Below are 27,983 nucleotides of genomic sequence, written 5' to 3' on the forward strand. Positions count from 1 at the left end.
ACCGATTATAAGATTGCATGCTGCATTATTTCAACTCTGCCATTCATTTCACCTCTCTGTCATTCACAAACGCAAGAGAGAAATGGCTAAAACTTTCACAACTAGCAAATGTCATGACACCATAACAGATTATTTCTAATTAATATTTGTGTACCTTGTGCCAAGAAAAAAATCATTGAATAGAACAATATAAAAAACTTTAACATCTCAGCTTTATTTAAAATGTATTTTTGCATTACAAACTAAACTGAGATAAATTAACGAACATGACTAATTATTGTCGTCTTATACCTACAGTGTCATGATGACAAAAATGTAGTAGCACCAGTTCCTAAGAACAGCCTATTAATACACTCAAGAGTGTAATTTGCCCAGATAACTGCAAATACATATTTTAATGCAGTGTAGACTCTAAAAAATAAAAGTTCGAAAAGAGGGGATTTTCACAGCGATGCCGAAGACGAACCATGTTTGGTTCCCCAAAGAACCGTTCAGAGTTCTTAAATCAATTTTTCTTGTGTGAAGAACATCTAAAGAACCTTTTTCCACCATAAAGAACCATTTGTACAGTGGAAAATTTTTATGGATGTTAGCGTTTCTTTACGGAACCATCGATGCCAAGAAAGAAACTTTGTTATTGCATGTGGCAATAGAAAAACTTTATGAATACTAGTTTTTATGATGACTAAACATGCATTAAACAACTTGGAACAAACTCAAATTATTGAAATTAATTGCTACTGATAAAATATACAATGAAGAAAGTGTCTCTCTCACATGTGATGCCAGTGGATTAAAATGTATCAATCTTCAGATTGGGGTCAATGAGCTCTGTCACGTAAAATACTAAAGCTCTTTAAACACAGCACTGCACACTGTGTCTACACTGAAATGTCAACTGATCCTGATGACTACAGTGGGAAAGTGAGATTAGAATTACTCATGAAGATTTCATTATTCAACATCAAAAACACCTTCACATTCAGTCCAAGCTCCATTGAAAAAGCCCAAAATGTAGGCCATCTTAGAGATGTAAGCACATTTTCAACAGAATATAGATATAGGAAAACTTAAGTTCAAAGTCAACATATCCAATCATTTATGAGACCCATTTACTTTTAGCTTCAACTTTTTCTTATATATCATAGCATGTTCATCAGGTAAAGTCACATTTGTAAAGTCACATTATTCCACTCACATAGTCTCCATGGCATTTCAAATGTGCTCGTGAAGACGCTGGTCAGATTATCACCTTTTGCTGAGCACAGCACCTTCTCCTCCAATCTGAGGTTCGATGACCTCTCCACGCTTTCAATGCCTTCTGTCCTTGTTCTTCATTGGCCCCACCAACCCAGGTGGTCAGAGACATCTCCAAAATCCCTCTAAGACTCCAAACAATTCATCAGGTCACCAAGATCCAGTCGAGGTGTGAGCTGTGAGCACCTGGAGGCCTCTGGGCAAGCAAGTGGTCATCCAGAAGGACTTCTTTTCCCTAATCAAGAGTCAGTATGGGGGCCGGGGCGAGCGCCGAGGAGAAACACTCCAGGGAGCTAGAGAAGAAACTGAAAGAGGACGCAGACAAAGATGCCAGGACCGTCAAACTTCTGCTGCTAGGTAAAAACACACAAGCGGACTCAAATGATTGCTCAAGTCTAAACATGAAGAATAGCTCATTTGCTAGATTTGGAAAACGGTATATTGCAGATTTGTTGTGAAGACTTCCCGTTTAAAATTTCATGATAAACAGGCAATGGCTTCACACATCATGGCCATCAAGATTCTGAGAGAAATTTTATGTTTTAAGTTTGTTATATGAAAGGAATATTAAATATTTTAAGCTCAAATGCAAGATGAAAACTGATGCCTTGCTGAAATTCAAACCAAAGTGTAGTAAAACTGGAGACTCAAAATGTGATATATCTCAATATCTAAATCTTTATTACAAAAGACACTAAATACTTGCATGCCTAAAAAACAACTTGCATGCCATAATCGAGACATATTAAAAATATGCATTTATATTCAACAAAAGTTGTATCTCTGTTTATCATAACTGCAGGTGTCTTTGTCCATGAGGTGATGTGGGTCAGGGTCATGGGACGTCAAGCTTGGACAAGGCTTAGGACAAAAATAATAAGCCTCAAGCCTCTTAATGTAATCCTCCAAAAGATAAACACAGTAGAGGAGAAGGATGTATTCATTAATTCACATATGCATGCCAAAATAAATTAATAATTAAATCTTACTGTGTGTCTAGTTTGACTAATCTTAGTGGGTTTACCCCTCAAAACACTGGCACAATATAGATCTATGGTTTTCAAATGGCTAAAAATTAAATATATTTTAAATGTGGAACAGACAAAATCACCCTTTTTTAATAATATTTGGGGCTAGCTGAAAATCTAGAATGGGGGGGGGGGTCTTGGGTCTGTATGAATATAATCTGATCTGATATAGACAGATTAAAACAAAAGGCAACCAAGCCTTACCACACTTTTGTTGAATCAGTCGGCTAATAATCAATATCAGAAATGTTATTATACTCTACATGAAACCCGTTCGAAATACAGATGAGTTTCATGATTTTGATTTCCTAAAGCGTCTACTATTAAAGTTATTTAATAAAGTGGCATCATAGAAAAATTAATGAACTGCAACAAATGACTTGCTGCTATATACTGTGTATAAACACTTGGTGTCAGTAAGTTTTAAGAAATTTTAAGACAAAGTCCCTTGAACAGCAAGGGAATTAAAGCATTAACCGCAATACTAAACTGATTACTATCTTCTTCAGGTGCTGGTGAGTCAGGGAAAAGCACTATTGTCAAACAGATGAAGTAAGTGCTGAGAAAAACCTATGATAATACCATAAATTGGCTTATATGTGAGACTATACTATTATTAATTTGTATACAGAGCACTTTCATATGAATAGTTTGGTCAATTAAATGGTTTTTTTTTAATGACAGAATTATTCACCAAGATGGTTACTCCCTTGAAGAGAGCTTGGAATTCATTGTCATCATCTACAGCAACACCATGCAGTCGATCCTGGCCATCGTGAGAGCCATGACCACACTCAACCTTTCTTATGGAGATGCTGCTGCACAGGTGCTCTACTCAAACATTCAATCATCCATTAGTCATTTACAGAAATTAGCAGGTTAAATGATGGAAAAGAACTGTAGCCATACCATGGCACAATAATTATATCAGATGGCAATACTTTGGTACTGAATGATTATCATATGTACATGATCAAAACAACATGGCACCTCGTGCAAAAATATAAGATCCCACATTATAGTTGGTGTGTTTAAATATTTGTGTATGTAAAAAAACAAGTTGAGAGAACTCAAAAATCTGCTGAAGCTGGTTGCCTTAAACGTTTAAGTTGGCGCAATTGTTTTTTTAATTCACACTATAGAATCCAATGTATTATAACTCCAGGATGTGTTCATTTTTTTTTTTTTTTTAAGCTCCTGTAATGAAAAAAAGTTGTGTAGGATCTCCTTTGAAACAGTTTTCACTCATAGTAACACACTGAACTAAATATGATTTTTTTTAAATATAAAGACTGAATTAGTATTATCTTGTATACTACAAAACAAAATTGCAATAACTGAAGAATTTTTAAAAATAGATTATTAGGGGAGGTCATGAATGGTACACATCTAAAAAAGACTACTAACTCATGATGACCTTTATTTGACCCCAACTCTAGCACTCTCTCTTCTAATTCTATTCTTTAAAAAAAACTGGCTTTTTAGATGTGCACTCTATTTATTAACTGCTTGTTTTCTTTTTTAGACTTGCACTCTATTCATTTACTAACTGCTTTTCATTTTTTTTAAAACTAACACTAGCTTCCCTATTCTTTTTTGTATTCTATCTATTTGGTTTCTTTTATATATTATACAATTAACAAAAAGCAAAAACTGCCTCTAACACTATAGCTTGCTCTATTCTATGTTTTCTTTTTATTTATTATATAATAAAAAAATAGCTACGTGTATTGCTAACAGAGACTTGTCATAGCACTTTTGTCCTCATTTGTAAGTCGCTTTGGATAAAAGTCGCCTGCTCAATGACTAAATGTAAATGTAATGATAAAGGATTTTACAGTATTTAGTCACTGATCATCACTTTAGAAAAGTTTGTATAGTAGCTAATGCTTAAACACATTTAGTTACAATGGCAGCATTAAGTTAAAACGTTGAAAAAAGATGAATCTTGTATAGCTTAAAAAATTAAGTTAAATTATTTTTTTAAATTTAAGCAACCTAAAAACGTTGCCATGACTTATTGAACAAATCATTCATTACATCAATTTGCCTGTTTGCTGCAGGATGATGGAAGGAAGCTAATGCACTTAGCAGACACCATCGAGGAAGGCACCATGCCAAAGGAGCTGTCTGATATCATCCTGAGGTTGTGGAAGGACTCGGGCATCCAGGCGTGCTTTGACAGAGCCTCCGAATACCAGCTCAACGACTCTGCTGGATAGTATGGCCTCATAATTATCCTTTTAAAGCATTATATACCAGTTAGCAAGGTTTTAATGTCCATGATCAAATCAGAAATCAAATTATCTTTGAAATATTAAGTCGAAAAATACTGCATTGATTCCTACTCTATCTCCAAGCTATCTGAATGACCTGGAGAGGTTGGTCAAGCCTGGCTATGTCCCTACTGAGCAGGACGTCCTGCGATCAAGAGTGAAGACCACCGGTATCATCGAGACCCAGTTCTCCTTCAAGGACCTCAACTTCAGGTACACCTTCAGCCTCCTCAGTGATAGCTATGGCATGAAGTAAACCAACTAATGACCATCATCATCATCTCAAAATTCCAAGCAAGTTTAACAATCAGAAGAACTGTATAAGATCCGTTTGAATGGATACCAATGCCAATAAACTGATCTTCGTGGTCTGCAGGATGTTTGATGTGGGCGGTCAGCGCTCAGAGAGGAAGAAGTGGATCCATTGCTTCGAAGGTGTGACCTGTATCATCTTCATCGCTGCTCTGAGCGCATACGACATGGTGCTGGTGGAGGATGATGAAGTGGTAGGTTGCCATTGTGGTCCATCAATGAAACTCCATCCGGACGTTTTACATGCACTATTACTATGAGGCATTTTAGTAACAAACCGTTTTTCCATGTCCTTCCAACCAAAGAACCGAATGCATGAGAGTCTCCACCTGTTCAACAGTATCTGTAACCACCGTTACTTCGCCGCCACATCCATTGTACTCTTCCTCAACAAGAAGGACGTCTTCGTGGAGAAGATCAAGAAAGCTCATCTGAGCATGTGCTTCCCTGATTATGATGGTGAGACAGCATTTTGTCTGCAAAAATATAAACTTCATTCTTTAACATACAGATTCTTACAATTGAAACATTAAAACTGATTATTTAAACTGATATTTTCAATAGGGGTTTATCATGGAACATCACTTCTATTAAGATACAAATATCATAATTAGGCTTCTGTTTCTGATGTGCAAAACCATGCTAAAACTAAAATGCCATGCCTCTCTCAGGTCCCAACACCTTTGAGGATGCTGGTAACTACATCAAGATGCAGTTCTTAGATCTGAACTTGCGACGAGACATCAAAGAAATCTACTCCCACATGACCTGTGCCACAGACACAGAGAACGTCAAGTTTGTGTTCGATGCCGTAACAGACATTATCATCAAAGAAAATCTCAAAGACTGCGGTCTCTTCTAAACAAGCCCTCTGTGGGAAGAGGTGGTTATAATATAAAATCATAAATATTGAGTACTAATATAAAGTACTGCATTATGTTGTTGTAGTATATTAAATATGACTAATTTCCATGTGCGCATAATTAAAAAGTATTTCTTCTTTTACAGAGCAGCTTAATCAACAAAACCCAATACTGGCCCATTGCCCCTTTGTAGCCCATTTTCCTCCCTGGGTAATGAGGAATTCTCCAGTGCACACACACATACATACACACGAGGGAACTGAATTGATTAAATCTTAAAGAAGAAATTATATTGTTGCTGTTGGGATCTACATCCGATTAAACACACTGCACATAATTAAACATCAGAGTCTAATACATATTCATAGCAGCAAGTCATATGTAACAACACATATATGAAGGGCGTTTGGCTCTATTAGCTTTTGCAGTGATCTATCCTGTAGATTTGCGACTACACTTCACGCAGCTGTAAACCAAATAACTATCCTTCTGAAACACCTGCATATATGCACTTCAGCATCTTCTTGCAAGAGTACATTATGAAGTATTTAAGTTATACGTTATAGCAGTTACTGTGTAAAGTTCATACTTTTAAGCCGATTGAAAAAACGTTTTGACTTTACTGGGATACAAAGTTCTGTTTTATTTACAGAGGAGTTATATCATGTTATGCCTCAAGATCTCTATGCAAGATGGATGACTTCGATGAAAAGATAGCATGTAATAAGTTGTTTAGCTCAGGAGCAGCTAGCTGAGAGACAAAGAACAATTTTTGAGTGAATTGTATAAAATTAAAAAAATCAAATATTGATTAAAAGGGCACAATTGACTGCAAAACCATTTACAACCACGCAAATGTAAATTGAACGAATAAAGCTTCTGTAGAACCTGATGTGTTTGTCCTTTAAATGTCCTGAAAAGATGCAAACCAATGAACAACTTAAACCACACTGGGATTGTTGAGTGTTTACTGTTTAATATACACTTACATAATATACAAACATTTTTTTTAAAAATGACTTCTATTTTAATCAATAATTTTATGAATATAGATTTTTATCATCAATTTGTATATTATAAAACCCGCTAAATCGAAGCCTCTTAACACCAGTATATCCCAAGTTTATTAATTTTGAGGTTTAACTACAACTTCTTGATCACAGAAAATATTTTTTTCTGTGATGATTAATTGTAAACCAGAGACGCTACAGTACCTGTACAGTTTTACCCAGAACATTTACTTAAGAATTTCAAGACCTGACTGTACCACTAACTGATGTGAAAAACATTGCTTTTTTTATGTCTTTTGAAGCTCCATCAAGCTAGACTATCAAACAGTTTTGCAAAGTAATGGTTTGAATTTTGTATACATCCACCGTTATGTCTATTTGGACTAAAGATTAAAATCAACAAGCAGATCAACATTAATCTGATAAACTTTAATTAGATAATACTTGCATCTGATAAAAAATAATCTTAAATATAACCCCTATTTATGAGTGTCCTCTCTGTATGTGCCCCAAGGAAATTATAAATCTGTAATACCAAAGAAATAAGTTCTTCTCTTATCATACTGATCATTCTCAGAATGCCTTATTTCTGACTTTTGTTCGGAGAATATTTGCAGTTAACAACGTTACATACACAGCACATGCATATCACCTCTGCATTATCAGAGACTGCATTATGGCATATTACTGATCCTGAGGACTGAAGAAAAATGAAATTTGTTAAAGGCACATTTTTTGTTAAATGTAATATTTGGTCCAATAAATGTCTCAATTTTGATGTATTTCACTGTTAATATGCATATTTGTTTTCATACAAAATAGAGGAACGGAGACTAATTACGAGATGTCCAGACCTAATTGAAGTGAAGTGAAGTGACATACTGCCAAGTATGGTGACCCATACTCGGAATTCGTGCTCTGCATTTAACCCATCCAACGTGCACACACACAGCAGTGAACACACACACCGTGAACACACACCCGGAGCAGTGGGCAGCCATTTTATGTTGCAGCGCCCGGGGAGCAGTTGGGGGTTCGGTGCCTTGCTCAAGGGCACCTCAGTCGTGGTATTGATGGTGGAGAGAGCGCTGGACATTCACTCCCCCCACCTACAATTCCTGCCGGCCGGGGACTCGAACCCGCAACCTTTGGATTATAAGTCCGACTCTCTAACCATTAGGCCACGACTTCCCGAGTATCTGAGAGAGAGTATCTACAGCACGTCCTCGTCCTGCTGTGTAAAATGTAGCAAATTATGAGGTTTGTTCTGTTAAAATAACATGCGAGTGGAGATTTCAGACCTTACCAAACATGTATGCTACAAAACAAACCCGTTCCAATTTTATCACAATACACTGACCGCAGAAAAACAGAATGGGTACAACTGGAAATGAGGAATCATGCGCACACACACAAAAAAAAAATAGGCCACAGTGTTCTACACCTTGCAAACCAAGGCACAAAGTATGAAAAAATAAAGAATGCGTCATACTGCAAAGTGAAAAAATTCTGAATACAGGTTTGTATTATATGAAGCCCATCTGTTGTGTGTGTTCCTGTAAGGCATATAAAACAACTTTTTTGAAATATAAAGCTTATTTGAGAGCTTGTTCCTTAAGTAGAAAATCTGAAACATGCATACCATCTCAACCCAGTAAAGCCCTTTATAATATCAAGTTTCAATAAACATGGCACTGAAGAAAACGTGTAACAGTGTCACATGTAACATGTAACACACTCGATTGCACAATATAGAAATCGATCAGCACAAAGAATCAAAAGCAGTTTTGCAGCCAAACTGCCCTAAATGCATTTTTTTTTTTTTTATGCTGTGGACCTTTGCTGGCGTGATCTGCAAACCCAAACACCTGGTCCAAATTTAGACAATAGATAACAATAGAAGACAACTTTTATGTCCAAAAACACAACAACTGGTACTGGTTGATTTGTTGACCACTTCATGTGCAAAAAGAGACTGAAAAGTTCTCTGACTGGAGAGTTATTGAACCCCTCCAGGGGGTTTATATGTGTTGAGATGTCCAGTGACAGTACTGATGTCAGGACAGCCCCAGCATGTGGTCTATTTGCCTCATGTATATGCTCTTTAGCGGAAGGCCGTAACGTCGCTCTTCAGGAATCCTTCCACACTATTAGACAAATGAAAATGTCATTCTTATTCTATAACCACTTTCAAGGTCTATTGTCATGTCCCTGACAAAACACTACTTTATTACAGTGAATTATGTTTTACATTTTTAATGTTTAAATGATCAAAAAAAGCACATTAAACAAAAATGATTTGCTAATTTTCATGTTTAAAAATGGGGGGGGGTATCAATGGCTGATAATTATTAAAAAAAATAAAAAATAAAAAAAACAACATTTTTTTTGACCATAGAATGAGAAACATCATTAAAGGGCAAGTTTTGAATGAGCATATAATTGTCTAGACAAGCTGACTGGGAGAAAAAAAAATAAAAATAAAAAATACTTACCCCTACCCCTTAACAAATTTTTATACAAGACAGCAAGACTGGTTTCATTTATTAATATCCCAACTACTAATCATATTCATAGAAGGAACGATACTGGGTATTAAATCAATTTCTTACGTTGCTTATGTTGGCTGGGGGCTCATTATTAGGCTCTTCACAAGGGAATTGGTCTTCCCAACTTTTCTCCCTGAAGCGCTGATCTATCGGTACTACATGGCCTTCTGTAGTGAAAATGTACTTACTCTCAGACTTGTGCAGCGGGTTATCTTCATCAAAGAGCTGTAAAGGATTGTAAAATATCATTTAGTGATGGACATGAAACTTGACAATGTTTGACTGATAAACTTGGCTGACTATGTTTGTAGTTTCACAAATACAATTATGGCTAAAAAAAAAAAGACTAGGCAAGAAGTGAGAACAGGAAAATATAAAAGGGAGAATAGTAGAAAACTAACCAGGTAAAGGTATTTGCAGGTTTCGCTGAGGAAGAAACTTTCCATGCGATCTTCTTTGGACTTATCCACCACATGATGGAGAGTGGCATAACCACACCTGAGAAGCATATAACCAAAACGTGTTCTGAGAACAAGCCAGCATCCCAATTAAATCACTTTCTGCCATTTTAAACCATATACCTGACTTTGGTATTTTTTTCAAGGCTTTCAAGAATGTCCATCCCAACATGAAGATAAAAAGGATTCTTGGTTGCCTGCAGAAACTCAAGTTTATCATTAATTATACTGTAATGCTGTGAAGTCTAAAAAGTTGGTTATAATGAGACCAGGTTGTACCTGATAGAGTAGGTATGTGGATTCTACTAGTTCTGGTCTTAAAGGGTAGAAGAGAACATCTGGGGCCTGAAGCTGCCAGTTGTATCTTTCCGGAAGAGCACCGAAACGCTTCCAGATTGCATAGTAGAAGGCATGATGGCAAATGGCATTTTCAACATCTCCATTCAAAACCTGAGCAAACAGAGTGGTGTCCCTGGTTAGAACCAAAATTAACTGAATGACTACTTGCAATGTACAATGAAATATTTTCAGATGTTTTGCAGTACGGAATGAAACAAGTATAGTTATAATTATATATACAGGTACATCTAAAAAAAATTAAATATCATGAAAAAGGTCAATATTTTTTGTCACTCATTTCAGAAAGTGAAACCCATATATTATTTCACGAGTTCACACTTACATATATTTAGCACGAGTAAGGTAATGCGTATTTGGTGTGTATGGTAATGCGTAGTTGGCGTGCTGTCCTGGGGAAGGGCTCCGGGCTCAGGAATGGCCCGAACCCAGAGTACCCCCCCCCCCCCCCCCCCTGTAGTGTGGTGAGAACTCTAGAGATACCTTCTTTGAGCGGAGAAGGGGTGGAGGAGGGATGCTGATTATCCGTCGAGTGAACAGCGGTATGTCAGCTGTATTTATAGCCGGACATTGATTAACTGGAGTGGGAACCTCCTGTGTTAATTAGGCTAAGTATCTGACGCGCTCCTCCCGAACCTTGTTAATAAAACATCATATAGATTCATTACACAGAGTGAAATATTTCAAGCCTTTATTTCTTGAAATTGATGATTATGGCTTACAGATAATGAAAACCCAAAATTCAGTCTCAGAAAATTAGAATATTACATAAGAGCAATAAAAAAAGGATATTTTACACAGAAATGTCAGGCTTCTGAAAAGTATGTTCATTTCTATGCACTCAATACTTGGTTGGGCCTCCTTTTGCATGAATTACTGCATCAATGCGGCGTGGCATGGAGGCAATCAGCCTGTGGCACTGCTCAGGTGTAAGAGAAGCTCAGGTTGCTTTGATAGCGGCCTTCAGGTCATCTGCAGTGTTGGGTCTGGTGTCTCTCACCTTCCTCTTGACAATGCCCCACAGATTCTCTATGGGGTTCAGGTCAGGCGAGTTTGCTGGCCAGTAACACCATGGTCATTGAACCAGCTTTTGGTACCTTTGGCAGTGTGGGCAGGTGCAAAGTCCTGCTGGAAAATGAAATGAGCATCTCCATGAAGCTTGTCAGCAGAAGGAAACATGATGTGCTCTAAAATTTCCTGGTAGATGGCTGTGTTGACTGTGGACTTCAGAAAACACAGTGGACGAACACCAGAAGATGACATGGCAGCCCAAATCATCACTGACTATGGAAACTTCACACTGGACTTCAAGCAACATGGATTCGGTGCCTCTCCAGTCTTCCTCCAGACTCTGGGACCTTGATTTCCAAATGAAATTCAAAATTTACTTTAATCTGGAAAGAAGACTTTGGACCACTGAGCAACAGTCCAGTTATTTTACTCCACAGCCCAGGTAAGACGCTTCTGATGTTGTTTCTGGTTCAGAAGTGGCTTGGTAGCCCTTTTCCTGAAGACGTCTGAGCGTGGTGACTCTTGATGCACTGACTCCAACTTCAGTCCACTCCTTGTGAAGCTCTCTCAAGTGTTTGAATCAGCTTTGCTTGACAGTATTCTCAAGCTTGCGGTCATCCCTGTTGCTTGTGCACCTTTTCCTACCCAAATTCTTCCTTCCAGTCAACTTTGCATTTAATATGCTTTGATACAGCACTCTGTAAACAGCCACACCTTTCAGTAATGACCCTCTGTGACTTACCCTCTTTGTGGAGGGCGTCAATGTTCGTCTTCTGGATCATTGCCAAGTCAGCACTCTTCCCCATTATTGTGGTTTCAAAGAACAAGAGATACCCTTAATTTATACTGTAGGTATGGTCATTAACTGAAACTCAAATGTAAATATTCTAATATTTTGAGATACTGATTTTTGACTTTCATGAGCTGTAAGCTCTAATCATCAAAATTAAAACAAAAAAACTTTTGAAATGTTTTACTTTACATGTAATGAATCTAAAAATTTTAAAAAGTTTCACTTTTTGAAATAAGTTACAAGAAAAAATGAACTTTCACGATATTCTAATTTTTTTAGATGTATCTGTATTATACTATTGTTCAAAAGTTACATTTAGATACATTTTTCAGGATTCTTCGATGAAAATAAATTGTGTAATTTTTATGTATCCTTGGTCCTTGCTCAATTTTTGATCAATTTAATGGACCCATGCTATATTAATTTCTTAAAATAAAAAAAATAAAGTACTGACCCTTTTTGAACAGGCTGTATTTTGTCATTAGATTATATAAAGACAATGGAGAGATAGTCATACCTGTAGTCCAGGGAAGAATGCCTGCAGAGAGTCAATCCATGTGTTCATGATCTGTCCATTAAACATGTTCACATTCACATAGAGTGGTGGGTCACCATCTCCTTCATTACATGCCTCTCTTCTGTAAAAAAAAAAAAGTGCACACTTAGACAAGTTACCAACAAAAAAATTACAACAGTTTAATAAGAATTCATGAATGAACACCCTGAGCTGTGAGATCAAAGTGTAACGCCATAACTTCTGCATATCCAAGCTGTTATAGAAAATGAACAACAACCTTAAATGTCAATCCAGACTTCAACCAAGCAGAATGATGCACTCATAACTACACATCCAATTGCACTTATAAAATTTTTATTGCAAGCAGTACATTCGTTGGCTGCAAACCATGTCACACTTAATCCTCAGTGACACACTTTATCTGCAGGTGGTTAGACAACCACATGCAAATTCCTTTGGAAGCTCAAATTGCAGCTGCAAACAGCTGTGGTCACACATGCACACGTTTAATCACCCTCTTCTCAGGTGGCTCTGAATGCTCTCATAAGCTGCAGAGAACATCCTGTAGTCTTCTTTCTCTCCAAACAAGATGTAGGACTTGAGGAGGTACTCATAGAACGAGTCCATGCCCGCACCGAGACCGCTCTGCTTTCCCACCCATTGACCAGTCTGAATGTTCACCACATTCCCTGGAAGATGGACAAGAGAATCACTACTGCTCAGACAAAGGCATGTGATCACAAATAAAATACAATGGATAAAAAAAAAAAAAAAAAGATCTATACAAGAGAAGTAACTGTTTAAAGGGATAATTCACCCAAAAAAGAAAATTACACTCGTGAACATGCATCGAATAAATTTTTGAATAAAGTAATTTTGGTTCTCTTTGCACACAAAAAGTATTCTCGTAGCTTCATAAAATGAAGGTTGAACCACATGTTACATGGACTATTTTAACAATGTCCTTACTACCTTTCTGGGCCTTGAATGTGGTAGTTGTTTTGCTGTCCATGCAGGATCAGAAAGCTCTCAGATTTAATAAAAAACCTCTTAATTTGTGTTCTGAAGATGAGCGAAAGTCTTACTTGGAATGATATGAGGGTAAGTAATTAATGACAAAATTTTCATTTTTGGGTGAACTATCCCTTTAAGATAGGACTAAAACAGACAAAAAAAGCAACCACTTACCCAACAGCCCAGTTTCATTGCTTCTCAAGTTCCAAAGAGCTTTAACAGCGCGCCGGGCGACCCACTCAAAAGTAGAGTCGCCAATCAGGCGGCTCAGAATGCCAAACTCCACGAGCAGAGAGCCCGCCCCTGCCGTACAGGTCTCATTAATGCTGTCAGGAGGGACGCCTTTCTTTAAATTCACCTGCACAAAACATGGAGACACCAATATCAAATGCTGCAAAAACGAGGCATCATCTCTCCAAAACAGTGCTATGCAAGTTGGCCTGACCCTGGGATAGGGGATGCCTGTGCTAGTGTTCTCAAAGGCAGGTAGTAGTCGAACGGCCAGGTCATGTGCCAGGTGCAGCAGGTCATTATCATAGTCTTTCAGTGCTATGTCCCCAAACGGGTGCCGTGGATCAGTCAGCAGAATATGGGCCGAGATCAAACTGCCTAGAATTCTGAAAAGGAAACAAGTTAACAACACAGATCCTGTTTTAAACACTTTTTTTTTTTATTTTAGAAGGAGGAAGGAGCAGATCAGCCTAATTATTCATTATGAAGGGTTTGTTCTGTCAGTAATGACAATTATGTCATCATTTGTTCACCCTCACTGAACCACTGAACAAGCTCAAATAAAGAGATCCATTAAAGATAATTACTGCACCTAATGTTGGCCTCAAAGACTTGAACAGTGGAGTCCTTGTCAAAAGAGACTGTGTCAATCACAAGCTTAACAGCTCGATGGAATTCGGTCACATTTCCAAGAACCTGCATGGATGGGAGCAAAACTTTAATCATATAGTGCATTAATTTACATGTATGACGGTTGAGTTATTCTGAGGTGAAACAAAAGTGAAAAATTCATGAGATTATTTGTTAATAATAGTCTTGGAACAAGATGCATAGTTTGTTCAGGTGAGGCCATATCTTTTGTTGATGTGTACTTTTCTTCTAGATAGCTGAAAGTTAATCGTAAGCTCAGATAAATTCAAGGTTGTTTAGCAGGACACACTTATCATGAAAACTGCTACTCCTCTCCCTTCTCTTGTAGTGAAGGACATAGAATTCATGAAACATGAGCAGAACAAATTTTAGCACTGGTTTCGAAACATGACTCCGTAATTTATGTGGTAGAACAAAACGTGAAAATCTCTTCAAGTTACATAAACCGCAGACCTTTACTCATAAATCATAAATTAGCAGTTTTAAAATCCAAGGAGGGTTCTGTTTTGGATTTTAGGACTATTTCAGTCAGGACCACTCTGTTCGATATCAGAATATTGTAGAGGTCCTGAACTTTATGTTTGGAGGCAGGCTTCGCTCTGAAGGGTTCAGTTCTGACTGAGCTATCCACAGGCAAACCTCACTGAAGCAATTGCCAGATATTTTAATATGCACAGTAATATACACAAAGTAGAGTAACACCGTACTGTGGATAATATTGAACTATTGAGCAACATGAGCAGGATAGGAGCTATATCTCCGTGGGCGAGCAGTTAAGTGATCATGGAATGCGTGAGGAGGAGTTGGGGATGGAGGAGGGTAAGTGCATGTCTGTGAGACAGACAATGGCAAGTGCGAGTACGGATGAGCTTATATATCTTATTAATTGTAGTGGGAGGAGTTACAAGCTGAGTGTCAGCTGATGCTGCAGTCACGCTGTGGTCTGCCTGAACTATGCTTGAGCTCCATTCGTTGCTCAAATTAGATAAACTATTTTTTTTTAATAGGAGATTATGCTATCAGCAGTTCAGCTGAATTTTGTTGTTGCATCTTAGACAAAATTACAAAAACTAAAGCATCCTTTTACTGACAGTTAAAAAAAATAATAATTAAAGCTTAAACTTAAGCCATCTGTACAATAGGCTGCCTTACCAACAGTGTATCAAGAGCATCGATGAGGGTCAAAGAGTAGTTTCCAAGGACATCGTTGATGTTGATATTTGATCTTGGAGAAACACACAAGAAAATGTATCTGAGGTTCATTATTCAAATACATAGGGTTACAAAAAGCCAAAAAATAGGCAGAACTGGATATAAGAGACATTTCTCCTTTTCCATGCTTCAAAGGTCTCGTATTCACAGACATTGTGGCTGAAGTTGCAACCTGTTACTTGTTCTGCTTAAATACATGTGACATTTATGACAGTGACCTCTGAAAAGAAAGAAAGAAAGAAAAAAAGATCACTATGAAAAGAGCTTTATGAATTTAACTGAATTTAATTTCTATTCTTCTGTTATCAAAAGACTAAGAGAAAAAAAGCTTGATTAGCCACATTTTTGTGACATATGAATGTCAATCCCATTTAGCGCACGTTTTTAATCAGAAAATCTGTGTAAAGTAACTAAAGACTGATATTTAGATATTACTTCTTTTCCGAGAATGTACTAAAGCTTACAGCCGTCAAAAAATCTCAAACCGTCAAAGAACAAGGATAGTGACATTATGCAGCACAAAGTGACTGTATTGATCATGAAACACTACAGATGCTCGTTTTTTTTGAAGGTGATATAACTTACGGGTTGAGCACATCAGGCCCTCGACCTTCACAAGCTATAGGGTTGAGTTCATCCTCTGGGAAGGCAAACTTCATGTAGTTATCATATCCGAAATAAAACATGTCTCGGGCCATTCCCTTCATCTTGACTTTCAGCGCGTCAGGGAAGGAGCTGTACTTTCTGTCATATTCATCTCTGCCCTCCTGAAAGAATCTGAGGTAGGATTTATTTGGTGAACTCCCACTAATCTTGGAGCAGGTCTTTGTTTGAGGGTTTCTGTTATCGTACATGTGCTGTGACCAGGCGTTAGTTTTGACGGTGGCTCGCTCGCCATCCTGGAGAAGTTCAATCTTATGCAAGTTGAACGTGAATTTGATGGGGAAGTCAAAGCCCCAGCTGGGTCCCAGTCCAAACACTAGCCACACCGCGCAATTCAGCAGCACCCTCAAAACGAGAAGACCCACGACTATTGACCTCCATTGCATCTTTGCCTGCTGTCGGTCTTAAAAGTCATAATTCACTTCGACGTCGCGACTTATCGAAGCGCAAAAGTCAACAGTTTTCCTTCCTCCTGCTTTCAGTTCTCACACACTTCCTGACAATAAACCAGCCCCTCCCTGATCCTCAACGCTGATTGGCCAGCCGACGGCAACGTCATGACGGAGAGAGCCGTAAGCAGCGGAAATGTCGTGGCAGCTCAACATAAAAGCATCCCTGCATTTCTAAGCCAATGAGAAAATCACATGTGTGGTGTGACTATGTACACAGTCTTATTTATTTAGCTACTGCTGACTACTGCTACAATTACCTAATAATAATAATAATAAATGTTAATGGAACAAAAATATTTGAGTTTTACCAGTATTTTATCAATTTATTAAATAGTGAAAATACTTTTTTATTTACAATTAATTTTTAATAGAATCAGTATTATAATTTAACATTGAAATCATGTGCTAATATATATACTATAAAGTACACAAAAACCTTTTTTACAAGTACCACATTAACTGATTTAGTAGCTACAAATGATTAGCTACAAAAATGTTAAATCAAAATCTTAAAAATGTGCAATGATTGAACTACACTTAAATAGGAAGAGCAATGTTTTGTTGTTTTAATTAGCAGTAGCTTAAACAAAATGTACAGATGTGCTGCATCTTTCAGACTTGAAATTTGAAAACGGGAGATAGCATATATATATATATATATATAGCTTCCCATACCTGATTCACCATAACTTGAGATTTAAAAAAAAACAAAAACAAAATAAAATCAGCCACAACAATGCAAGATTCCTCCTACATGTTGACAATCTATTTATTGGTTCATCGTATTTACAAAAGTGCATTGATAATAGTGGGATTTCCAACATTTGTCTTTTCGCAAATATTTAGTTGATAATGACAACAGTACAATAATCTACCTTAAAAAGCATGCCTTCGGTTCTTGCAGTTCAAAATAAGCTGTCTTTATCCAATCTAGTTCCAGGTAGGCACACCCGGTATACTGTTTATCTTGAGGGACAGATACACTGCACAAGGCACTTTAACTTCACCTGCTCGCTCTCTCTAAGCTCATGAACAGGATGCAAAGACATCATTGAGCTAAATGAAAACCTTTACCAGCAAAACATTCATCCTCTCAAATATACTTACAATCATTTCTGTAAAAATCTCTCTGAATCATCATTTGAACTGTTTATTTACTGGACGACTGCTCGTATTTAAAGATTTTAGAGACTGATGTATCTTTGACATAACTGATGCAGTTGGGAGGAGGAGCTTGTGAAGAATTATGGGAACAGACATCAGGGTAGTGTGAGGGGGGCGGTATGGAGAACTGTACATTTTCACAAATTGAGCAAGATGTGGTGTGAGTAACATGGCAGCGGATAAACTTGGGCCCTCTGAAGACACTTTCAGCTTCTTCTTGACTTTGAGTGCTGGATTAGCCATTGAAGTGTAATGTCTGGGAGATTCAGGGGACATAACAGTGTCATTTAAGTCAAGCAGACTGGCAACATCAAATAGCAGACAAAACAACTCATCCTCATGAAACTTACCAATGTTATCTTTCTCTTTGCAGGAAATAGAGTAGCAGCAGATCTCCCGGTCTTGAATAGCAGCCAAGTTCCTAAAGAAATAGCACACGAGACAGAATTAATTAAGCAATTTATATGGTGTGGCTTCATTTCAGGCCAACCAGTTATTTCAGGATAAACTGTAAACAGAGTCCTACAACAAGAGCTCCCAGGAAATAACAAAACTCCTGCAACTCTTGGCCAACAGATGGCAGAAATTCTCGCAACAACATGAGACCCTCAATCCACACAACCTTTTCAATTCATCCAGACTGATGGTTAAAATCTCACTTGTGACTCATCTCATTCTGACACAATTCATAGAAACCACAAAAGAAATCTCAATCTGATGCTGGCATGAAAAAGCTTGATTATTTTACTCGAGAGAGAACTGAAACTGATTTTCACAAATAGAGCATTCCTTTATAATGAAGATAAAAATAAATAAACCGAGATGGCCAGAGCCAGTAATGCAATTTCCTAATTATTATAATTATATTAAATTTTCTGTTATGGCAAGGTATGTGATGCTAATCTCATTAGCATCACATGATTTGGCAGAATGCCATCAGAGACTGTAAAAGACAGAGTCTGCCCATTCGTACATATATGAATGCAAGCAATCGTAGCAATAAATGCAGCAGCATTAGGAATGGATGTCCTACCTTCCTTCGAAACACAATTTTGGCAGTTATGCAAGTTGGCTAGAGAGAGACTAGTATAAAAAGCTATACTGGTTAACAATTTATTTCCCCACCCACATGACCAAATTACATTTTTTCATTCAACATTTTAATATAAATAATGTCCATAAATCTATTTAAGTAAGCATGGTCCATTTTTGTTCCATGTAGACTTTAATTCAAAAAGCAGGGCAAAATCATCTACTGCATGTGTGGTGTAGAGCTTCTTACATTTTTTCAATTAGCTGTTTCTCATCCAACGCATTAGGAAGATCTCTCTTATTCCCGAGCACCAACACCTGAAACATTCATAAGAACTGATGCAATGAGGATGTTTAAGCAATGATGTACTGTAAAAACAAGGACAAGTGGCTTACAGGGATTCCTTGTAACTGTGGCTTGTCTAAAAGATTGTGCAGCTCGTTTCTGGAAGCTTCAACCTTCTCCCGGTCTGCTGCGTCCACCATGTACCTTTGAGAGAAAATTAAAAAGAAATGAAAGAATGCACATTTTATTACTTTATAATTAAGAAAATGTCCTCTTTGCCTCACAGAAGATGGATGCATTAATACTTACACAATTGCATTCACCCCACGACAGTATCGCTCCCACATGCTCCTGAACCTCGGCTGACCTCCAATATCCCAGATCTGCACAATCATCAGACCCATGTTAGTTTAAGTATTTATTATTTATAAATAATCCTGCACCTTATATTTCTCCTGAATCCCAAGGAGACAAGATTAATCATTAGGACCAAACCTTGATGGTGACGTTGCCTTTCGTGACCTTCCTCATGTTGAACCCGACAGTTGGAATCATGTCTTCGCTAAACTGGCCTGACTGGAGAAGAAAAAAAAAAAAAAGAGAAAGCGGATATTAACTAATTTCATTATTTCAGTTTTGTTTTTTGGTGGTTTTGACGCCCAATTTCTTTTCCTGTTGCTGTAAGCGTAGGCCTGCAGTCACTGGTATTTAAGGGCTTCCCATCAGAAACATTTATTTGATCTATGATTCATAATGAAAGCTTAAACAAATCAAGCCAGGAAATTTCTGCGTGGTATATTGCCATCTACTGTACTAACTTACCCAAATTCTCCAATTCAGGTCACTGCCACTGTCAACTCTTCTGCCAAGTAAACGTTTTGTACAGAAAAATGTGCAATCGACACCATCATGGCACCAAACATTAACTGTTTGAGAGCTTGTAAATTGATGTGTCATTTTGCAGTTGCAATAGAAGTTCATACATTTCTCATGTTTTTTCAAACAAAAGAAATCGGTCATCTCATTTAGCAATTCATCTTTTGTACTACAAATCACGTCATTAATAACCACCAATGAGTCAGGACTATTTGAATTGCACATCTAAACCACAAGACCACCTCTCCTGCATTGAATCAGTTTTGATGTGGTCTACCATTAATGGGGAAAATTCCCTCACCATAAACACTTTCCCTTATTCGTCACGCTGTTGCCAGTAAAACTCTCTAAATATTAGGACCACCTCGCAGTATTCAATTTCTGACATACTCATTCAGTTCTTGACTGCATAGTCATATCTGCAGATGTAATTCCCTCCACTGGCTAATAATAGCGATTATCTGCATCAGCCTGATAATAAAAAATGTGCCAATAGTGAATTTTTATCAAGCATAAGTATATCATGATGCTTACCACACCATGCTATAAAACTAATCATAGTGAGATATAATATTTTGGACACAATTCCCACAAGTAGTATATTCAGTTTTTTGTTAAGTGTACAGTATGTATCATACTAAAGCAATAAAAGGCAATGGAAATAACTGCACTTGACAAACATTCTTCATTTTTAGAACATGAATTTTGTCACCCAATCAAGCAAACTAAAACACTGAATCTCGCTTCTCTGTGAATTCTAATTACTTAACAGCATGTGCTAAGTGGAAAATAACTGAGAATATGCATGTTGCCCTGCAGTACACCGTACAAAAAAAGGATTGCGGTGTCAACATCTCTGGCTGCATGGCTCTTGCAGCTAATAGTGAACAAAGGATACGGAGTCAGCAGTAAAGATAACTAGCTCCTTCATACTATCAGCCATCATTGCTCAGAGAGATCCAGTCAGAGCTGGGTAAGTCACAGATGCTTCAACAAGATATTCTGAGTTTGTTTGAGCACCAGGTGCAAACAGAGCAGGGCAGAAGCTCCCGCATCTCTGTGCCCTGATGAAAACATAATTGCACTTGTTGCTCCATTTGAACAATTAATGCGATATCAGTTCACACATGGTCACCTCAGGAGATGCAATTTCCACCTGAGGCACTGAAATGATTAAACAGCAAGAGTCTATATAGAGATGGTGGAGTGAAGACGGCAAAAACTGTTCTCCTGGAGGCTGTGAGGCAGCAATTCATTATATGATGCAACAAACAAATTCAGCTGCAGTGTGTCTGGTCAGAAAACACAAAATAAACAAATAAATATATATTTTTAAAATCGATACTGTTTTTCTGTACCTTACTGCCTTATATATCCATACAAATATTAAATAATAATAACAATTATGTTTATTTTTATTTAATCAGGAATTCATATTTACTATTATAAATAAAAAAGAAACATGTTTAAACCACCTTCTGTGATTCGGAGTTGAGGTGGTCTCCTTGATGAGGGAAATTCCCTCTTGTCTGCTTTTCCACATCTAGTAATATGTGACCCTGGACCACAAAACCAGTCATAAGTAGCAGAGGTATATTTGTAGCAACAGCCAACAATACATTGTATGGGTCAAAATTATCGATATTCTGTAAATTTCCTACCGTAAAAATATCAAAACTTCATTTTCAATTAGTAATATTAACTTCATTTGGACAACTTTAAAGGTGATTTTCTCAATATTTAGATTTTTTTGCACCCTCAGATTCCAGATTTTCATATAGTTGTATCTCGGCCATCCTAACAAACCATACATCAATAGAAAGCTTATTTATTCAGCTTTCAGATTATGTATAAATCTCAATTTCAAAATAATTTACCCTTATGACTGGTTTTGTGGTCCAGGGTCCTTATTAAATATGTCAACATTTTATCAGAATCATCATTTAATCAATCATTTTATCATTTTATTATATTCTGAAATGTATTCTTTTACTGTATGAACTCTGTATTTGCTGCATTGACCCAACTCAACATTTAACAAATTCTATGAACTGGTCTCCACATCAAAATCCTGTTCAGTTGAACCAAACAATATCAAAAATCCAAGCAAAATATTCCCAACCAATGAATATTCAAATTACATGATGCAAAATGCAAAAAAAAAAGTGGTCTAATGTGACCAATTCATGACGTTTAGGTGATGAATCTGACTTTCCTAAGTCACATGATATGTACACCACTGCTTAAGGCTTCAGGTTAAGACTTCCCTTTAGCATACTCATGATTCATAAGCATGCAAGGCATGCAGAAGATCTTGAGCTTCAAATAACTCTCCATCAATAGGTCAATCAGACCTATTCGGGAGAGGAACATTCTGAAAAAATGTTCAAGAAAGTCCACACGTGCTCTCCAACAGTTTGAGAGAAGTGATTACAGAAGACAGAACTACAAATACAGGCATCAAACAAGGCAAACGCTCACATTACACACCTAAGCCTTTTGAGCAATACAAATGAAATCGGAAAAGCTTTCTTAGTTTACCACTGTAAAAAGACACATTTTAACCTTACAGTATCTTGCCTTCTACCAAGGCAGATACAGAAGAAATGTAACTGAACTACTGTGATCAGCACATTATCTTATTGTGTACTCATGCACCAAATCACATGATGAGGACGTCACTTGACCAGGAAGAACCGCATTAAAATGCATCAGAGTCTTGTGACTAAAGGCAGAAACTCCTATTGTCTAAACTCCCACAAACACACACACACACACATACATAAAATCATACAGCGCATTCAAAAATGCAGACACAGACAGATGGTGGAACTCCTTGTTGTTTTTTTTAAGTTGACTGACAAACGTTTTAATGGTAACTGTACACTGACTATATACATTACTTTCACATTGCTAAAAATATTAGATTTTAAATCAATTCTGTTATTTTGAAATTTACATTCATTATAGAATCCTGAAAAAAAAATTCAGCATTTAAGAATGTTTTTCATCATTGCATAATACTATTATATAATTAAACTAAACCTTTAACTACCTGAAGCATATTTTCTATGTACAACAATTACTTTTGTGCACTGCTTTGTCTTTAGATCGGATTAGGGTCAGGGTTAGGAATGATCTTTCAGAACAAGTCCTACATTCTTGAGAGTAAGAGGTTATATACTTTTTTTTTTTGCCTTCAAATGTGGTCCAGTCAGACTCAATGCAATGCAGAGAAATAGAATGTATTATTAGAAACTTAGTGACATATAGGCTTGTGCAGAACAAGTATCAAGCAGCATGTCACTATCTTGCCTGTATATGTGCAAAGACTCTAATAAGTGACTCACTTTGATCGATGGTACCTGCACTGATAAATACTGATGTTGTGGAGAAGATAAAGCAAGATGACTCACGTGTTTCCTAGATCTCACATCCAGTCTCCCAACAGCAAAAACAAGCTCATCAAAGGAACAACAACAACAGGATATTTGAGCATGAAATCCGCTTATTATGATTTATTAACTGAAATATTAAACAGTCTTGGTTAATCTCATTCTTCTTTAAAGGGGCACTCAGTATATTGTTCATGTTTATCTGGCTCTTATTTTTCCTATATATAACTTCCATATAATAAACAATCTTTAATACAATTTCAGTGTTTGTTTTTTTCCCACATTGTTGGTAGTTTGTGTTTTATGCAGCTATGACTGCTACCACGTACTGTCACTAGAAACGTATGGCTGTTTGCAGGACAGCAGTATACATGGTGCATCTATGATGGTTGTGTTATGTTTAAATATTATTATTAATAATAACAGCACTATAAATTGCATGTTTGATCATGTGAATCCAACATGGTGGCGCCAAGTAAAATAGACCTGCTTTTTCTAAACAAAAATAAAAATAAAATAAGATACATCTAGGGTCCTCACATCATAATATTTCTCAAAAGTGAAGCTGACAAACATTTTTAATCAGAAAAAAATTGTGAAAGTGAAAGCTGGGAATTCACTGGGATTGGAATGTCACTCTAATCATTCCTGCATGATTTATTATTTACTTCTTAGCTCTTTCGTGACCAAAAACAGTCTTTATGCATACATAATCATACAACTAACCAATAACAGTTACATCTAGTTTTAGTTGGATTTTAATTTATCTCTGCAACTGAGATCAAGAAAACAAATGGTTGAACTGAGTTGACATTATTACAAGCAGTTTTTGGCGTCAGTAATATGTGGAGCTCATTTTACAATATGTATTTAGTAAACTGTCAACTAAGGTCAAAACAAACCACCCACTACGCAATCAAAGTATTGATGATCATCTGGGAGCTAATGTTAGCCGGTTAGCTTTCCCCAAAAAATGTAGAATTACATTCTCTGTGTAACTTAGGTCTTGCCCAGTTATATACAGTGCATTCAAGTTAGCCTAGCTCCATTATCTATTAACTGTAAGCAAGCGTGTTAAGTGCCTGGTGAACTGAACTGACATCCAGTCTCTTGGATTTGTTGAACTAGCTCATGCTAACCGCAAACACTCACCGCGATTACGTTAACAAACGTCGTTTTCCCCGAATATTGCAGCCCGACGAGGGTTAACTCCATTTCTTCCTTCCAGAAGAGAGACTTAAACCAGTCCAGGAGGCGGTTAATGAGTGCCAACATATTGCTGCTGGATTACACAGGTCTGTATCGGTTTTGGTTGTTTGCAATGTTTTTCACAACTACTTCTTCTTCTTCTTCTTCTTTGGTGTTTATTGGCGGTTGGCAAACCAACTTGTAGGTGCATTACCGCCACCGACTGGACTGGAGTGTGGACAGGATACATGTTTATAGGATTAACATAATATGATAGATGGGGAACAAAAAAAAAAAAAATAAAAATAAAAAAAAAAGAAATTAAATAAATAAAATAAAACAAAAATTAAATAACTGTCTAAATTCTTTTACTTAATTCCGTTTCTTTAATAAACTTAGTAATAATGTCATATATAGCCTTTTCCTTTAGTATACCTATTATTGAAAAATCTTTATGCTCAGCTTTAATTAGTGACTGAATAAAATTATGTCTTTCTTTGTTGTATTTCCTGCAGTGAAGTATTACATGTTCAACTGTCTCTTGCTGACTACAGTGATTACATTCCCCAGTTGGATGTTTGCCGATTTTAAACAGTGTACTATTCAATCCTGTGTGACCTATTCTCAAACGGGTTATTATATTCTCTTCATTTCTGTTCCTGCTCTCTCTCCTCCCAGTACCAACTTGTTGTTGAATATTATATAAGTGTCTTCCTGTTTCAATACCATCCCAGTGTTCCTGCCATATAGATTGTGCATATCTCCTAATGAACACTTTAGCTTCTGCTTTACTTAATGGAACTTGTAAATCTATCTGCTTTAATTTTAAAGTTTGTTTAGCCATAACATCCACCTTCTCATTTCCTACCACACCAACATGAGCAGGAACCCAAATAAATTGAATTGATATACCCATAAGCTTTAAGTTATACAATTTATGGAATATATCATTAATTATATCCATCCTAAAAGATGAGCTACCAGATTTTATGCTTTCCAGTGCTGAGTAGCTATCAGATGCAATAACTATGTTATTCATTTGCTTTTCTTCTGTCCACTGCAGGGCCATTAAAATTGCCAATAGTTCTGTAGCATAAACTGATAAATGATCAGAAACTCTTTTCTTAATGTAAGAATCATTCATTGGAATATACACAGCTGCACCGGCATATCCTGTCTTCGGGTCTTTTGATCCATCCGTAAATAAAAACACTGAATCATGGAAATGTCTCTCAATATACTTCCACACTATATACCACACTGGAAGTTGTTTGGATTGATCCTTTATTTCCTGTTGTATACTGAGGTCAACGGTTGGTAAGGGGAATAACCAGGGAGGGATGGAGGATATTGAGACTGTGTTGCTGTACTGTACTTGATTTAGTCCTATATACCTCGCCTTTGCGTCACCTATCCACCCAAAACTCATAAAATTTGTTACATTATGTTCCCAACAGTCTGTCAATACACTTTTGACAGGATGTAAAACACTTTGTCCCTGGATATTAACCCAATATGCCAACATTAACTTCATTCGTCTTATACCTAAAGGCATTTCTCCCATCTCCACCTGCATAGATGATACCGGCGATGTTTTAAATGATCCACTGCAGATTCTTAGGGCTTGTGCTTGCAGTATATCTAATTGTTTGAGGTTTGTTTCTGCTGCTGACATATAGGCAATGCATCCATAATCAAGGACAGATCTCATGAGTGCCCAGTATATACTCTGTAGGGATGTCCTACTAGCTCCCCACTCCCGTCCTGATAAACACCTAAGAATATTAATAATATTTTTACACTTGTCCTTAATTTTATCCAGATGAATTTTCCATGTAAGTTTTTCATCAAACCAAACTCCTAGAAATCTTATAACTTTAACTTGCTCAAGAGGATTCCCATATAATTTCAAAGAGAGGGGTATGCTTTTAAGTCGCCTTGAGAAACAAATGACCTGCGTTTTTGATACAGATAATTTAAACCCCCATTTATTAGCCCACTTTTCAACTTCCTCTATTGCCTTTTGCATTTTTTTATGAACATATGATATATTGCGACCTCTAGTCCACAAAGCCCCATCATCTGCATATAAAGATTTTCCAATATTCTGTTCAACTTGTGAAAAGATGCCATTAATCATTATGTTGAATATTAATGGACTGCACACACTACCTTGTGGTGTTCCATTCTCCACTGTATGCATTCTAGAGTATTCTTCACCTACTTTAACTTGTATTTTTCTGTCAAATAAAAAGTTCTGAACCCAGTTATATGCTCTACCACTAATTCCTAAAGACTTTAACTTGATTAATAATCCTTCTTTCCAGAGCATATCATATGCCTTTTCCACATCAAAGAAGATAGCTACTACTACTTCTTTGTTTGTCTGTGCTTTCCTAATGTCTGATTCTAGACATAATACAGAGTCCATTGTATTCCTGCCCTTACGGAATCCACTCTGATAAGGAGACAACAGATTTTTACTCTCTAAAAAATATGTTATTCTTTCTGTAATTATTCTTTCCATTGTTTTACATAATTGAGAAGTAAGTGCAATAGGCCTATAACTAGAAGGATCTGATGGGTTTTTTCCAGGTTTAAGAATAGGTACTATTATTGCTTGTTTCCATACTGAAGGGAGTTGACCAGTTTCCCATACTAGGTTAAATAATTTTAGTACTTTTTCCAGTGTATTATCTGTCATATTTGCCAGCATTTTATAACACACTCCATCTCTTCCTGGAGTGGTCTGCCGAGCAGTTTTGATTGCTCTTTTTAACTCAAACATGTTTATAGGCAAATCTAATAAACTATCTGACATCTCATCTTTCTTTACCAAATTAGGATAATTCATTAATGTGTTACTCCTACACTGTTTTGCTTCTTCTGAAAGATTATCTGCGCTATGAACTTTCTTAAATGTTTCTACTAGAAGTTCAGCCTTATCTAAATTGGTGACAGCCATTTTGACTTTGCCTATAATCACTGGTAACTCATAATTCCTTCTAATCCCCCCCATTTTCCTAATCATATTCCATACATCTGACAGATGTACTGTTCTTCCAATACTATCACAGTACTGTTTCCAAAAAATACGCTTTTGTGTTTTTATTGTTTTCCTTACTACTGCCTGGGCGCTTTTATACTGAATCAAAGCCTCCATAGAATGCTGCTTTTTAAGTTTCTTAAATGCTTTATTCCTTACTTTTATAGCTGCTTTACAATCATCATTCCACCAAGGTACATTCGTAACGTAGTGTTTGGGAGGAACTGACCGCTGTCATATGACTGTGAAACGTTTGCGAACTCAGAGTGTGTCATGTGAGTTGAAGCTGCGCCACTCTTGCGCAGGCTTGCAGTAGCCTACCAATGGAAAGTTATTTCTTCC

At 36.9% G+C, this 27,983-nt stretch overlaps 3 protein-coding genes across 5 annotated transcripts; 1 reads left to right on the forward strand and 2 right to left on the reverse strand.

Moving 5' to 3' along the window:
- Window positions 1-200: 200 nt before the first annotated feature.
- LOC306878820 (guanine nucleotide-binding protein G(t) subunit alpha-1-like) lies at window positions 201-7,311 on the forward strand. 3 transcript variants are annotated; one of them, XM_079431365.1, is made up of 10 exons: window positions 1,405-1,614; window positions 2,060-2,701; window positions 2,795-2,837; window positions 2,970-3,111; window positions 4,349-4,506; window positions 4,646-4,774; window positions 4,938-5,067; window positions 5,179-5,332; window positions 5,545-5,756; window positions 5,882-7,310. In XM_079431365.1, exons 3-9 carry the CDS (start codon window positions 2,833-2,835, stop codon window positions 5,733-5,735), a joined length of 909 nt encoding a protein of 302 aa, XP_079287491.1. In that variant the 5' UTR covers window positions 1,405-1,614; window positions 2,060-2,701; window positions 2,795-2,832; the 3' UTR covers window positions 5,736-5,756; window positions 5,882-7,310. The 3 variants fall into 3 exon arrangements, with proteins under 3 accessions (XP_079287490.1, XP_079287491.1, XP_079287492.1); XM_079431366.1 differs by having other exon boundaries at window positions 1,413-1,614; window positions 2,060-2,154; XM_079431364.1 differs by lacking the exon at window positions 2,060-2,701 and having other exon boundaries at window positions 201-1,614; window positions 5,882-7,311.
- Window positions 6,361-16,729, reverse strand: LOC306878819 (ER degradation-enhancing alpha-mannosidase-like protein 1). The gene is made up of 12 exons (XM_079431363.1): window positions 16,125-16,729; window positions 15,480-15,552; window positions 14,269-14,372; window positions 13,891-14,062; window positions 13,620-13,803; window positions 12,946-13,120; window positions 12,432-12,552; window positions 10,033-10,203; window positions 9,877-9,950; window positions 9,697-9,793; window positions 9,359-9,520; window positions 6,361-8,893 (listed from the first exon to the last, which is right to left on the reverse strand). The coding sequence occupies exons 1-12, from the start codon at window positions 16,586-16,588 to the stop codon at window positions 8,804-8,806; spliced, it is 1,887 nt and encodes a 628-aa protein (XP_079287489.1). The 5' UTR covers window positions 16,589-16,729; the 3' UTR covers window positions 6,361-8,803.
- Window positions 16,730-17,197: 468 nt separating this feature from the next.
- LOC306879653 (ADP-ribosylation factor-like protein 8B-A) lies at window positions 17,198-27,944 on the reverse strand. The gene is made up of 8 exons (XM_079432794.1): window positions 27,840-27,944; window positions 24,560-24,744; window positions 19,632-19,712; window positions 19,446-19,519; window positions 19,247-19,340; window positions 19,101-19,168; window positions 18,169-18,239; window positions 17,198-18,074 (listed from the first exon to the last, which is right to left on the reverse strand). Exons 2-8 carry the CDS (start codon window positions 24,680-24,682, stop codon window positions 18,025-18,027), a joined length of 561 nt encoding a protein of 186 aa, XP_079288920.1. The 5' UTR covers window positions 24,683-24,744; window positions 27,840-27,944; the 3' UTR covers window positions 17,198-18,024.
- Window positions 27,945-27,983: the final 39 nt, after the last annotated feature.

The sequence above is a fragment of the Barbus barbus genome (assembly GCF_936440315.1).
Source record: "Barbus barbus genome assembly, chromosome: 13".
Taxonomy (NCBI): Eukaryota; Metazoa; Chordata; class Actinopteri; order Cypriniformes; family Cyprinidae; genus Barbus; species Barbus barbus.

Coding starts and splice junctions, on each gene's coding strand:
- LOC306878820 (XM_079431364.1), top strand. CDS start 1,509: ATGGGGGCCGGGGCGAGCGCCGAGGAGAAACACTCCAGGGAGCTAGAG. Junction 2,838..2,969: donor ACTATTGTCAAACAGATGAA/GTAAGTGCTGAG, acceptor TTTTAATGACAG/AATTATTCACCAAGATGGTT. Junction 4,775..4,937: donor TTCAAGGACCTCAACTTCAG/GTACACCTTCAG, acceptor CGTGGTCTGCAG/GATGTTTGATGTGGGCGGTC.
- LOC306878819 (XM_079431363.1), bottom strand. CDS start 16,588: ATGCAATGGAGGTCAATAGTCGTGGGTCTTCTCGTTTTGAGGGTGCTG. Junction 9,794..9,876: donor GAAAAAAATACCAAAGTCAG/GTATATGGTTTA, acceptor TATGCTTCTCAG/GTGTGGTTATGCCACTCTCC. Junction 8,894..9,358: donor CCCCAGCCAACATAAGCAAC/GTAAGAAATTGA, acceptor TTTGTCTAATAG/TGTGGAAGGATTCCTGAAGA.
- LOC306879653 (XM_079432794.1), bottom strand. CDS start 24,682: ATGTTGGCACTCATTAACCGCCTCCTGGACTGGTTTAAGTCTCTCTTC. Junction 19,169..19,246: donor CACAGTTACAAGGAATCCCT/GTAAGCCACTTG, acceptor TGAATGTTTCAG/GTGTTGGTGCTCGGGAATAA. Junction 18,075..18,168: donor CAAAGAGAAAGATAACATTG/GTAAGTTTCATG, acceptor TGAATCTCCCAG/ACATTACACTTCAATGGCTA.